Raw genomic sequence first — 13,312 nt, 5'->3', positions numbered from 1 at the left:
TTGTTACCTCACCGAAAGAGAGGGACAACAGGGTAGCGTGAAACAGCGCAAGGTCAATACTGGCTACCCTATTGCTTAGACTTTGGAGACAGGCATGTCTCGAGCTGGTAAAAGTATCCTTGAACTACAACAACTGACATGATGGGCTCCAACATCTTGTTATAATTGCATTGTATCATGTTTACATGTTGATATCGAGTCAATACTGTGACTGAACAGAACCCCCGCGACTCAAAGACCGAGAACATGCAGCCCCGCCACATTGCGTAAAAGACGCAACACAAGCTGTAAAAACCCGCAGCTAGACTACGAGCGAAGATCAGGTACTAAGCCTCATCCAGTGTCACCGTCTTGGTGGTGAAGCTTCTAGCTCAATTAAGGTGACTCCGGTATAAGTGGGCAAAGCATTGGATACGTAAATAGGAAATTAAAGCATTGTCATGGAGATAGAGGCCGAAGCATATCGAAAGACGAGAAACAACACACGTTTGCAAAGGATTGGATTCATACGAGAACTAACTGTAGCGAGGACTCGAAACCGTACGACTCGTTTGTGATCGGTGAACAAGGCGAACCGAGCTTTCAATATGTCGAGGGACGTGCATTGGCGGCGGCGGCGGCAGCCGTTAACGACGAAACCAAGATAGACGCACATCATGGGCTGGCAATGTGAGAATGGATAATATGGCGGCAATTAGGGGAAAAATAAGAAACAGATCAGGCAACAAAGGCAAAGATCAAGCCAGGGATTGCATTGTAACTTTGCGGCGTAAAACTTACAGATCTCATCGTAGGCCAAGATGATGAGGCGTTCATGTCCACTATAACCGGAGGCTCCGGAGAGAGATGGGATTGTGTGAAAACATCTGATCGACAAGTGACGCATTTCTTGGAGGCGGCGATGTAATTGTCGAATTGCTATCTATCACGGAGAGTTGCACGGTAGAATGCGGTGCCTTATTCGGCGGCACCTACAAAAATATCAAGGATGGACGGGCGATGGAATCAACAGAGGTGGCACCTCATGGAGGGGCAGAAAAGATACATGGTTTTGAGAGGGAGGGGCATATTGCAGGTAGGTAGCTTTTCAGGGCATCACCCCACCACGAAGCTCTCGTCAGTGGTGGGGTCTGAGACATGATGAAGTTGAGCGAGCAGTAGGACGTCAAGTAAAGATGGTGACAGAGTTCCTATCTATAGTATTATGGATATGGATTTGTAAGTCCAGAGTAAGGATGTAATGCCTTAACTAAGAAGTAAGAGTCATACCCAGGAACAAGGCCGTGAATTGGTCATGATGGCCTTGACTGAGCTAACGTTAGTGAGTGAGAGAAAAAAAAAAGAGCTCCCACCCTCTCATCCGATATTGAATGTTCCATTGGCCCCTGCTGTTATGATACACTATGCATACTCACTACTGTACCCCCCGGGCAACAGGGGTGTATGTTCGTGGGATGATGATGTGGTGTCGGTGGTCTAAAGTGGGTTGCTAATGGTAGAGCAGAGCATATTCTGATGAGAGAGTAGAGTATGAGTGAATAAGGTAATCCAATGTCCGGGAATTCATATATGTACCTGTACTCCCACTCCTGCTGCTCTTCTCTTCTCTTTCCTTTCATTCTCATCATCCTCAGCATCATCGCAACAACTTCCACTACAAACCTCTTGGTATGTGAACAATTTACCCCTCCATCTCCAGCACCACCACCCATCAGCGTCATAACATGATGATGATGCATTGCTTTGCCTCAACTTCTCCTCTTGCCTCTCCACCAGCAAACAGATTGTCATGTCATATCATGTCTGCATTCGATCCAACATAATGAGAAGACGATACGACGACACGTCAATCGATATGGGTGATGGATTGGTTGGCATTGGCATGGATGGCACGGCATGGCATTGGTGTTGCTATAGAGAGGGGACAGACGGGAGGGAGAGGGACGAAGCCCCTTCCGGGGCATTGAGCTCTGTAATTCAGAGCTCTACTCTCTGTCTCTTGTCCCTCTCCCTCTCTCTCTCTCTAGTCTCATCTGCTTGCCCCTCCTTTGCACCGACGTTCCAATTCCAATTCCAGTCCACACCCACTTTCACTTGCTCTTTCCCTGTGGCAACCTTCCTCAGCAAAAAAAGCTTCCGTTCCACTCAACCTCCGTCATACAGATATAAATTACCCCACCCCCTCACCTCAACCTTTACCTCAGCTCTTCTCTTGCTTTTTTCTTCTCTCCATCTTACTTCATCTATCTTCATCCTAAGGATATCTCATCTGACTTTCTTTCCTCAACAGAAACTACCATTTCTTCTACAATAATCAAAATGGCTCCCATCAAGGTCGGCATCAACGGTTTCGGTCGTATCGGCCGCATCGTCTTCCGCAACGCCGTCGAGCACCCCGACATCGAGGTTGTTGCTGTCAACGATCCTTTCATTGAGCCTCACTACGCCGTAAGTAGACCCCCAACGAGCTCGTTCGATACTACAAACAACCCTACAATCCGCTGCTCGGGACCTTGTCCCTTTGTCACGACCCTTTAAACCCGCGTCGTGATTCGGCTGGAGCTTGCAAGTCACTGCACAATATCGCCCATAATAGGCATCGTGCCGGGACATGTAATTGGCACCGCGAGCTGTCGCCAGCTTCGTGTCATGGCATGATACCAGAGAGCAATGCTCACTTGAGCAATGCTTCATGTCCCACCAAGCTACCCCTCATTGCCCCACGCCCCATACAATACCACTTTCAGCTTTGAGCCTCAAGCTAACCTCAACTCCCCTACGCAGGTCTACATGCTCAAGTACGACTCTTCCCACGGTATCTTCAAGGGTGAGGTCGGCAACGATGGCAACGACCTTGTCGTCAACGGCAAGACTGTCAAGTTCTACTCTGAGCGCGACCCCGCCAACATCAAGTGGTCCGAGACCGGCGCCGACTACGTCGTCGAGTCTACTGGTGTCTTCACCACCACTGACAAGGCCAAGGCCCATCTTGCTGGTGGCGCCAAGAAGGTCATCATCTCTGCCCCCTCTGCCGATGCTCCCATGTACGTCGTCGGTGTCAACGAGAACAAGTACGACGGCTCTGCCGACATCATCTCCAACGCCTCTTGCACCACCAACTGCCTGGCCCCCCTCGCCAAGGTCATCAACGACAAGTTTGGTATCGTTGAGGGCCTCATGACCACCGTCCACTCCTACACTGCTACCCAGAAGACCGTCGATGGTCCCTCCGCCAAGGACTGGCGAGGTGGCCGTGGCGCTGCCCAGAACATCATCCCCTCCAGCACTGGTGCCGCCAAGGCTGTCGGCAAGGTCATTCCTGAGCTCAACGGCAAGCTCACTGGCATGTCCATGCGTGTCCCTACCGCCAACGTTTCCGTTGTCGATCTTACTGTCCGCCTCGAGAAGGGTGCTTCTTACGACCAGATCAAGAAGGTCATCAAGGAGGCCGCTGAGGGTGACCTCAAGGGCGTTCTGGCATACACTGAGGACGATGTTGTCTCCTCCGATCTCAACGGCAACACCAACTCCTCCATCTTCGATGCCAAGGCCGGTATCTCTCTCAACGACAACTTCGTCAAGCTGGTGTCCTGGTACGACAACGAGTGGGGTTACTCCCGCCGTGTCCTCGACCTCCTGGCCCACGTTGCCAAGGTCGATGCCTCCAAGTAAGCGTAGAGCGCTCAAGAGGCTGGAAGCAAAACCAAACCTAATCAGACGCGACATGATGACGATGCCAATCTGTCGCGTGTTTTAATGAAGCAAAGAAATGAAAGGAAGTAAAAATACCAAAATTAAGGGAGATTGTCGGAGGGGATGACAACGACTTTGTTCTCATCGGCTCCAGTTCCCTACTAGACAATTGATCTTAGTATAGCCGTGGACAGAAAAAAAATATAGATCCATCCCTCTTGAAAACGGTTCATGTCTATCTGTGATGTAATTTTTGCTCATGGCCAGCTTGGTGAATCAAGCTATATAAGTCTCTTCGCGGTATTTATCTCAAGATTGCTAACTCATCAACACTGTCAGTTAAGCCAGAATTTCCTGTAACTACAACGTGGTTAAATCCATCATCTCAAGTCGAGCATCTCACACGACGATCACACGTCCACGGCATGCAACACGTATGCCAGCATCTGGATATTTCATGATATCAGCTTACGTGGTTTTTTCTAGCATCGATCTCGATAGTGTGAGCTCTATGCATTAAGCTATTTGATACAAGTCCTGTATTTTCGCTCCATGCTGGTGCATGCACGCATTTATGTATGAATGCATGTGTATGCACACCTTACAGAATGATATTTCCCTGAAAACACACCCTTGCTGTTCCCTTTTTCTTTACGCCAGATGCTCCTTTGACTCCCTCGTCTCATTATCCGCTGTATTTATCGGAAAGCAACCCCTTTTCGGCCATAGAATACAATAATAGAAAAAGGAAAAGAGAAAATCATGTCGTGACCGGACACCATAATTGAGAAGGGTCGGATCTGTCTTGGTATTAGCATATATTATTCATTCTAGAGGATAAACTAACCAAGCCTTGAGAATCTGAGCCTCGATCTTCTTGAGTCTCTAGTCCTGAGATCGGAGGTCGTCTTCCATGTTCGGGATCTTTGCCGCCAGGCCTTCAACTACCTCAACACGGGCTGTGAGCTTTTCAAGCTTCTCTTCGATAGCATCAAGCTTGCTGTGGATAGGCTGTAGCGCCTCATCAAGCACCTCATCAAGCACCTCTTTAAGCTTCCTATCAAACAGCTGTTCAAGATCATCTGCTGAAAGGTGGAGGATGATGCCAGGCATGGTGTTCGAGTTTGTAGACATGGCTGTGTTGATTGATGGTCTGGGAGACAGGATGAGAGATGATATCTTGATGGACAACTTGTGTTTGTGTAGTGGGTTGATGGATTTGTGTGTTGGGTTGATGGATTTGTGTATTGGGAAGAAATGAAAAATGGGACAGAAGATGTCCGGCCTGGTTTATATAGGGGCCAAGTATTGAGTTAAACCTTCCTCTAAAGCTTGCTTAAGCTGAGTTGGTGGGTATTATGGAAGTTAGACCTTCCTATAAACTTTGCAGATGCTTAAGGCAAGAGCCCCCCTCGGGCAACCCTAATGCTGGCTTCATTGGGATCGAACTCTGGTGACCACTGGACATTCTCCTCCTGGCACCAGTGCCGAACAACACGCATCGACGCTTGGCAAACTTCCTCGACGGTCGACCAGGGCGCAATGTCAGCTCGAAGACGAGAGCTGCCAATGCCGTCGTAAATGCTGTGAACCGCGGGCCAATTCCGATAACGAGTCGACTGGTGTGCAAAGAGCTCCTCCTTAGAGATATTCTCGTAGTTGGCAGATGCCTTGAGAAATTCATCCACAGTGATGGCTTGTAGAATCAAGATAAGAGCATAGATGGGTTGGCTTCGCCGCGAGTCACGGCGCGTCTCATTTGTTAGGTAATCCACCATCTTGATTAGACTGGCCCAAGAGCCCGGATCAGATGGTTTATTTTGCAAGTTTCGACCGACGTTGAGAAGGTAGAAGCTTGCCATGAAAGCAACAGTGCTCTCCACGGCGAGTGCGTAATATTGTTTGCGACTCGAATCGGCCCTTCGTTTGTCGCCACTACTCGAGAGCTTGTTAAACCGCTGATTAGCGACATCGCCTTCATGCTTCAGTCGCCGACCTAGAGTAGAAAATCGTGCGTGTTTGTCAAAAATGGCCCGCGGGTCGGCCTTGTCACGAGCGGCATCTGTGCCATTGGTGGTTGGCCGATCTGATGACCCAAGAGGTACAGGTGTTACGGTGAACGAGTCGCTGGGTGTGAGAGCCTGCGAGTTGCTGGAACTGACTCGGGACATGGCTGCACCCTTCTTAGAGGGAGTCAAGGGTGGTGGGAGACTCGCAGAAACCGAAGGCATTCGAGGTCTTTTGACGGCTATTGTGTCGCCAGTGTTGTCTGACGACGCAGGGCGTTTCTTCGCCTGGCCAATAGACGGCGCCTCTATGCTTTCAGACCGCTCTCTGCGCTTAGAAGGTAAGGCCAGGATACGCTTGAACGTTTGTCGCATTCTTTTGGATATTCGTAGGGTAACGACCAGCCGTCTCTTTTCTTTAGTACTGTGAGCATCACCATCCTGCTCCTCTCCATCCTCCTCCTCCCCCTCCTCCTCTTCTTCATGTTCGACAGGCGCCTTCCTCGCCATTGATGACTTGTGGTTTTCTTCAAAGCGTTTTTCACTTGGTTCGTCCTTTTCTCGGTCATCTTGGGTCTTGGACTCCGTTGCTTTCGTTGAAGCCTTTCTCCGCGATAGCTCAGCCTCCAGAGAGCTTGGTAATGTGGGGGATAGGAGCGCAGGCAAGCGTATTGGGGATTTTTCCCTGGTTGTATCGTTCTTTGTCTTCAATGCCGGGGGTGGGTCCAGCTTCTTCGGTTTCGTTGCTTTGGCGGCATCTGCAGCATCCTCACGTACCCGTCTCCTGTCACCTTTGTCCGTTGAATTTTGGCTATCCCAGCTTAAGTGAAGAGGTGATAGTAGCGGGGGCACGGACGATCGCGAGGCATTATCTATCTTGCTTGGTGTTCCCTTTGTGCTCCCCGATGCGCCAGGTCGAACGCCATTGACAGAATCGCCACGAGCGCGCCCAGCTGGAGAAGGATTGCGGGTGGAAGTGCTGGTACTTTTTAAGATATTGCGTCCATTGGGAAGCGACGAAGAGCTGGTAGGCTTGTCCCTTGGTGGAATGTCGGATGGCGCCAAAGAATCTCTATCCTTTCTGCGAGGGGGCTCATCGCGGCCTGGTCGCGACCGATCATCGTGAGGGCGAGGCATGTCCGGCCTGTGTCGTTTTTGCGATCTGTGGTCATCGTCGACGTTCGATGCACGTTTCCTGCTGTCTGGTGATACGGGACGAGGTGGAAGGGATGCGGGTGGTTTAGGGGGCAGCCTGCAGCAGAGTCAGTATGGGAGCGAGATCACCGAGGCAATCATGGGTCATCCAATGCGGCATCTTACCTCATGTCAACAACTGGAAGTTCTCTGGACTTTTGTGATTTGGTATCGGGGTGCTGTTCCTTTTGTCGCTGTGAGTCGGGCTTCCTGATCTCGGGTACAGATCTTGGCTCTGCAGATGCGCGCTCAAGCTCGCGCTTTTTGGCGCTGGGTGGTTCTGGGGTGGAGGCATCTGAGGTCACACCAGACGTCTTCTTGTTCTTGTAATCACTGAGTGACAGCTTCTTCTTCTCGCCGCCTTTTGCGAGAATGCCCACGTCGCGAGGGACGGGCTTAGGAGGCTCGACACGCATGTCGTAGTAGGGTCTAGTAAGAAGCACACCGCGATCGGCTTCCGATACGAGAGTCAAATATTGCAAGCGAGTATTATCCCATTCCTCAGGAACCTTCTGTCGTGATTCGCTGGCGGGGATGTGATATCGCCAGTCGGGGGAGTAAGAGAGATGATGTGGTTTCTCGGGCAGAATGCGCTGTGTGAGCTGCTGAACCGTCTTCGCCGCGGCTTCCATTGTTCATGGATGTCAACATGCCGGAAGGACGAAGACGGGGGTGTGGTGCGATGCTGTGCAGTACAGTTGCGATGCGGTGCGGTGCGGTACGAGGTTTGGCGATCGCAGGTGACGCGCGCGAGGGGTACGCAGGGAGGCTGAGAACGCGACGATGGAAACGCTGAAGAGAAACTCAAATGCGATAAAGATCTTGAAAGTAGCGCGAGTCCCTGAAAATGGAGGATGCTCAAATCATGCGTCATTCACGACCGATTGGCAGGGTTGTCGCGATGTGATGGTGGCTGATAGTGGTGGTGGTTGATGCCGAGCGACAAGGCATGGAGGTGACCCAGTCGCACTCGATAAGGGAAGATTGGAGAGTATTAGCGCGCTGGCTGGAGACGAAACAACAAAGCGGCGGTGGATCGGAGCCCAGAAGCTCTGTCCAGGCCCCAGTGATTGACAAAGAGAGCGGTAACGTTTATGTTGTTGGGGCCGAATGAAACGAGAATTGGGTAGGAATTGGAGAAATAGGTGAGTTAAGCTTGAAGGGTATGAGCCTGTCTCTTTTCTTGTCCCTTCTGTGTTGCTGAGGCTAAAAAGCACCTAACGTACCCCAAGGTAGGTCGGGATCTAAGTTGGGTCTTGGTTTTCATCGGGATGTTTGAGATTTCCAGTGGCAGCCCACCTCAGTCAGGCAGGGCCAGACAGTAACAGTTGCAGTGACAGACACCTCATCTCACTGACGCTATGTGGCAGTTGACAGCGGTCAGGAAAGGAAAGAACCACCCGACCAACCTTAGCAGTGACGATCCGTAGTGGAGCAAGGGTAGTAGAGAGCGAGACCTGAGCTACCTGCTAGGTTAGTAGCCTTGCTGGGTTGTACATGTATCCAGTAGTGGCCACTGGCTTCATTCCCGTCCGTCCCGTCCGTCACTTCACAGTTTCATGCTCTTCTCTTGTTAAGGTAACTGATCCATTCTCCCCTGGGCAGGCATGTCCGCTTGTGGCTGTTCTAATACCTTCCCCTCGTGTTTTAGGTTTTTGTGGCTGATATTGATGCAGTTTTGTCCATGTCTTGGTCTGGCCGGTTCCTGGGCCCTGTTTCTTCTAGCTGCATGGGAACAAGCATCAATTAAAGTTACCCTATTATCAATACAGTATCAAAATAACAGTCTAGCAACACATGAAGTGAGGCCAATGGTGCACAGTCAAGATAATACAATAAGAATGTTTTTATTTTATCTTTAAAAGATATATTTAATATTAACATCTATAGTATTATAAAAGTATGTCTAATAAGCTTTAATACTATAACTATCTTTGTTCTCATATTCAACTTTATTATTATATTTTTACAGCAAAGTAAATACTTGATCTACCTATATGATGTATCGTATGGCTTCTCATTCGAAGCATCGTCTGTGCAAGGTATGCACTTGCTAATATATACTACCCAGTCACGATTCAATGAACCAAGTACATAGCAACCTTGTCAACAACCCATAAGCTAAAGCTGTGCAACATTATCTTCCATGTCTCCGCACCTTGTTTGCGAGAACAGGCTACCTTACCTACCTAGCTAGATGCCCTCTAAACTCAGCTTCAAATGTTAAAGTGTAACAATACGAACTTCAACCACAACGTCTATCCACAACTCCATGAATTCCTCTCTTCCACAACATACACTATTCGTGACGAGCAAACAACCACCCGCCCGGCATTAGCCCAGGGCTTCAGTTGTTGCTGGATACTCGTCTCAATGTATTCAAGTTCGAGATATGCCTGTTAACATAGCGACATTGAGGTTCACACAAGTCAATATTGTACCATAAGTGAATCCATAGATATGTTTTCTCCTGACAATAATGCATAAAACGCCGGATCCGTAAGGGTATAATGCTGCCTTGCCACCGTTATCTCTCTCCTCCGCATATTTCAATTGATGCCAAAAAGTCACACCCTGGTTACCAAACCAAGACCCACCACCCCGTACGAGAAATCAGTTATACAGACAAGAGTGTTTAACTGACCAACATGTTCCATACAGCATCTCTAAACCAAGCCTTTGCTCAATGGATGCCGTTGACAACCAGAGGGCTCCCATTAGCTCCTTTGCGTCTCTTGCTCGAGACCTCTGGCGAATCGTGACTTCGGGTCTCAAGATGGCTGACCCTGGTAGCCAGGCTGTTCAATTGTCCCGCAAATTGAGCTGGCACATAAGCAGCGATTTGTTGAGCGACACTGTCATACCACTGCTTGGAGCTGAAATTCTTCGCCCAGTCCGTCATCTGGACCAGCTGGAACTGAACATCATCGATCCCAGTCCTTGAGTCCTTGCGCACCTTTTCAACGTCCTGGATCATCACAGCAACCATACCCTTCACTGACTTAAGTTCAGTTGTCTGTTCCTCAAAGCGTTTTTCCTTGTCGTAATTCAAGTCATACGTATCCTTCTTGGTTTCGCTGATGTCTTGCCCCAAAACTGTGATTTGCTGGACCAACTTCTTCATGTTTTCATCCGCATTTCGCTTCAGCGTTGTGGCATGCGCATCGAATTCCTTCTTGCTCTCATCCACGCTTCGCCTCAAACCTGTTACACGAGCATCAAGTGCCTGGACAGCTTCCTCAGACTTCAATGTACGGGCATTTGCCAGGTCAACAGTCTCGGCAACTAGCCCAGAGGATATCTGGATCATATCCGCACAACGGCTTTTCAATGCATCTTCCAGTCTATCCATCTTGGGAGTGATCAGTTGCAACGTCATCTCCTTTGTCATGAATGCAGGAGCGGGTGTGGGCGTAGGAAGTTTAGAAGACCGTGCATTGACCTCCGACATACATTCCCTTAACTTTGGTACGTCTCCAACAAGTTGGTTAAGCTCATCACTCGGTGGCAGTTCTTCAAGACGGCGTTTTATATCCGCAGGAGATGGACGTTCATCCAGGAGACGCCTTATGTCACCAGGAGGCGGCATTTCTTCAAGCAGCCGCTTAAGATGACCAGAAGGTGGGTATTTGGCAAGCAGGCGCTTGGTGTCCACGAGAGATGGGAATTCAACAAGAAGTTGCTGAATTTCACCTGCAGGCGGATACCCCTGGACCATTGCCTTAAGGTTTTGGAAGTCTTGCAGTGACCAGTCAGCGGCGCTGGCCTGTAGAGCGTCGACCCTCTGCTGCAGAACATTGGTCTTCTTTTGCTGTTCCTTAACTTCCTTAACCAACGGCTTTAGAGAGGTGAGCGTCGACAGGCGCGCCTCCTGAGACCCCTGTGACTCTTGTGTTTGTTCCACGGATGATCGCAGAGAAGCGATATCTGCAACTAAAGATTCCCCTTTTTGTGAGAGACCCTCTACAGCTGATTTTATGCCGGAAACGACATCATCTATTATCTTTTGCTGTTCTCCCTGGCTTTGACACGTGCATTGTAAAAGCGAAATATCTTTTTCAAAGGACATTTGCTTTGCCCCACGACTTTCAGAAGTATTTTGCAAGGACAAGATTTCCTTTTCTAAAGAACTTTGCTTTGCTCCATGATTATCAGATGTACTTCGCAGCGATGATATGTCCTTTTCAAGGGATTTTTGCTTGACTTCCTGGTTACGAGAGATAGTTTGTAAGGATGAGATGTCGTTTTCTGAAGATTTTTGCTTATCCCCCTGCTTTTCAATAAGAGCAGAATTCTGCTCATGGAGCGACTTGACAGATTTTATGCCTTTCGTGAGTCTGTCTGCAAGGTTTTCTGTGTCTTGCTGGAGCTTCTGCATCCTTATGGGATCAAACTGACTTTTGATAAAGTCTATAGCGCGTCCCTGCATTTCAATTGTTAGCTTGAGCTGGTTATGCTCGGCAGAGGTTGTAGAGGTAGCTGGCTGGCTCTTTTTGGCGGCTATCCTTTCTTCCATCGTGGTGCTGACGCCATCGAGCTTCTGCTCGAGCCGGCTGAGCTTCTCTTCCAGCAATTGGTGTTGCTGTCGACCCTCTTCGACTTTATTTTCCAGAAGTTGAGTTTTCTTCTTCTCGTTCTCAAGGCTGTCCACCAGTTTCCGGATCTCGCTATCATCGGGTCCCTGAGCGCTTGGTAAGGAGTTTTTGAATTTATTCAGCTCAGTCTGTAAACAAATTTCCATCCATGCCTTCGTTGACTGGTGCGGTTCCAGTGATTGTGGCTGAAGCTCTGCTGGGGAGCCCTGGACCTTCGTCGGCAAAGAATCTTCCCTTAGTTGGGTGTTGGGTCCTATGGAAGCCTGATCTTGCACGTATTGCTTGAATAACGAATCGAGAGTATCACACAGCGTTGGGTGCAGCTCTCTGAGTTTTTGCTTAAGATTGTTCTTTTCGATCTCGCATTTTTGGACAGCCTGACGTTGCATCTCGTCAACAGAAGAATATTCAGGAGTTTTAGCAGCCGACCGTTTCCAGTCAGCTAATGCTCTCTTAAGCTTGTTATCAGCTTGGTTGTGTTGCATGCGTAGACAGGCTGCATCACCGAGCAGGTCTACTACAAGTGGCAGGCCTTCAACTTTCGTGGCGCGCTGCCCGGCTGTAGCGGTCGATATTGAACCTAAATGGTGTATGTCAGCGATACTCTCGTCATGTTCTTTCTCAAGACTTGGGCTCTTACCGCGATCACTAGCATTCGTTGACCTCCTGGAAGAAGATCTCTCCAGAGGTGGTTTGCTATGTTTACCGTAAGGTAATCCTCCCCCCTTCCCACCGCCCCTCCCTCGATCGTGGTCTGCATCTTTGGAATGAGACGATTCATCTCGGCGGAGTGAGACACGGTCGGGGAATAATTCTGATGGGGAGCTACCGGCTGGTCGGCGACCGATTCGATCGTCTCTACCAGCCATTGCGGCTCTGGTAGTAAAATGGAGCCTCAAACATCCGTCGAAATGATGAGTAAAGGATTCGAGACAGGACAAATGCCGTGCGCCGTGGGTTGCAAATCGAAAGTGGCCCAAGCAGGAGGGCAGAGGGTATGGCTGAGGACGGTATGCGACCGGAGGAATTAAGGGGACCGAATAAAGACTGCGCTAAGTAGGTAGTACTTTGTACCAATGGAACACAGGGCCAAATAGGTACTAGGTGGTGGATGGACAAATAGCTGAGTATGCCGGGAGGCAATCGCGTCGATGAATCGGCTGAGTGTGTGAGTACCTAGAGAGTGGCAACGCCTCCTAAAACAAAGGAGAGTTAGAGAGCCTCGGTTTGAAGAAAGAACAAAAGGAGGGAGAGAGGGGAAGGAGAGATAAATAAAAGCGTGTGCATTGAGCGAACGAGGATAGAAGAAGAGGGAAGAGGGAAAAAGCAATGAGAGGCGACACAAAAGCGGGAACATGGATGTTAAGGTAGTTGGCCGGTTTATCGAGAGAAAGAAAACCAAGAAAAGACCTGAAAAGGATCAACTAACTAATAAGGTATCTGTTACAACTGGACCAGGGCTACGCAGTGTGGAGTTCACTTCGAGTGGGTTATCATCATATATACGGTTGAATTCATTAAGTATGGTTGTTTGGGTCAGCTCAGTTATTAAATATAGACCCCTAATCCTCGCTGAATCACCGCTAGGCCATCAGAGTCTAGACTCCATCTAAGAAAGAAAAGCGGTTGGTGGATAACTGACACTAATGAATTTAGTCTCTATAAAGTGGAAGAGAAGCATCCTCCATTCTCGTCGTACAGGACAGCACAAAACGAGGACAGCATAGGGCCAAGTTATCTAGCTTCTACGAATAGTTCTTTATCAGGTAACTTAACCACCTGACTCCTGGTGGAAGCTTACGGACTTGGGGAGATGTGATAAAC

The 13,312-nt window shown here is 49.1% G+C and overlaps 4 protein-coding genes across 7 annotated transcripts; 1 reads left to right on the top strand and 3 right to left on the bottom strand.

Annotated features, from left to right (window-relative positions):
- The first annotated feature begins 24 nt into the window (after positions 1-24).
- FOIG_03322 (glyceraldehyde 3-phosphate dehydrogenase) lies at positions 25-4,291 on the top strand. 4 transcript variants are annotated; one of them, XM_031201137.1, is made up of 4 exons: positions 103-287; positions 342-1,668; positions 2,291-2,448; positions 2,785-4,291. In XM_031201137.1, the coding sequence occupies exons 3-4, from the start codon at positions 2,320-2,322 to the stop codon at positions 3,670-3,672; spliced, it is 1,017 nt and encodes a 338-aa protein (XP_031068661.1). In that variant the 5' UTR covers positions 103-287; positions 342-1,668; positions 2,291-2,319; the 3' UTR covers positions 3,673-4,291. The 4 variants fall into 4 exon arrangements, with proteins under 4 accessions (XP_031068659.1, XP_031068660.1, XP_031068661.1 ...); XM_031201135.1 differs by having other exon boundaries at positions 25-287; positions 342-2,448; XM_031201136.1 differs by having other exon boundaries at positions 25-1,668.
- A 287-nt stretch (positions 4,292-4,578) lies between these two features.
- Positions 4,579-4,827, bottom strand: FOIG_03321 (uncharacterized protein; the record flags this gene model as incomplete). The annotated part of the gene is made up of 1 exon (XM_031201134.1): positions 4,579-4,827. One exon carries the CDS (start codon positions 4,825-4,827, stop codon positions 4,579-4,581), a length of 249 nt encoding a protein of 82 aa, XP_031068658.1.
- Positions 4,828-5,087: 260 nt separating this feature from the next.
- On the bottom strand, positions 5,088-7,525 carry FOIG_03320 (uncharacterized protein; the record flags this gene model as incomplete). Its single annotated transcript, XM_031201133.1, has 2 exons — positions 5,088-6,951; positions 7,020-7,525. The coding sequence occupies 2 exons, from the start codon at positions 7,523-7,525 to the stop codon at positions 5,088-5,090; spliced, it is 2,370 nt and encodes a 789-aa protein (XP_031068657.1).
- A 1,761-nt stretch (positions 7,526-9,286) lies between these two features.
- FOIG_03319 (uncharacterized protein) lies at positions 9,287-12,866 on the bottom strand. Its single transcript, XM_031201132.1, has 2 exons — positions 12,129-12,866; positions 9,287-12,068 (listed from the first exon to the last, which is right to left on the bottom strand). The coding sequence occupies exons 1-2, from the start codon at positions 12,355-12,357 to the stop codon at positions 9,577-9,579; spliced, it is 2,721 nt and encodes a 906-aa protein (XP_031068656.1). The 5' UTR covers positions 12,358-12,866; the 3' UTR covers positions 9,287-9,576.
- Positions 12,867-13,312: the final 446 nt, after the last annotated feature.

The sequence above is a fragment of the Fusarium odoratissimum genome, assembly GCF_000260195.1.
Source record: "Fusarium odoratissimum NRRL 54006 unplaced genomic scaffold supercont1.4, whole genome shotgun sequence".
Taxonomy (NCBI): domain Eukaryota; kingdom Fungi; phylum Ascomycota; class Sordariomycetes; order Hypocreales; family Nectriaceae; genus Fusarium; species Fusarium odoratissimum.
The sequence above is the reverse complement of the archived record's forward strand: the minus strand, read 5'-3'. Positions and strand labels throughout refer to the sequence as shown.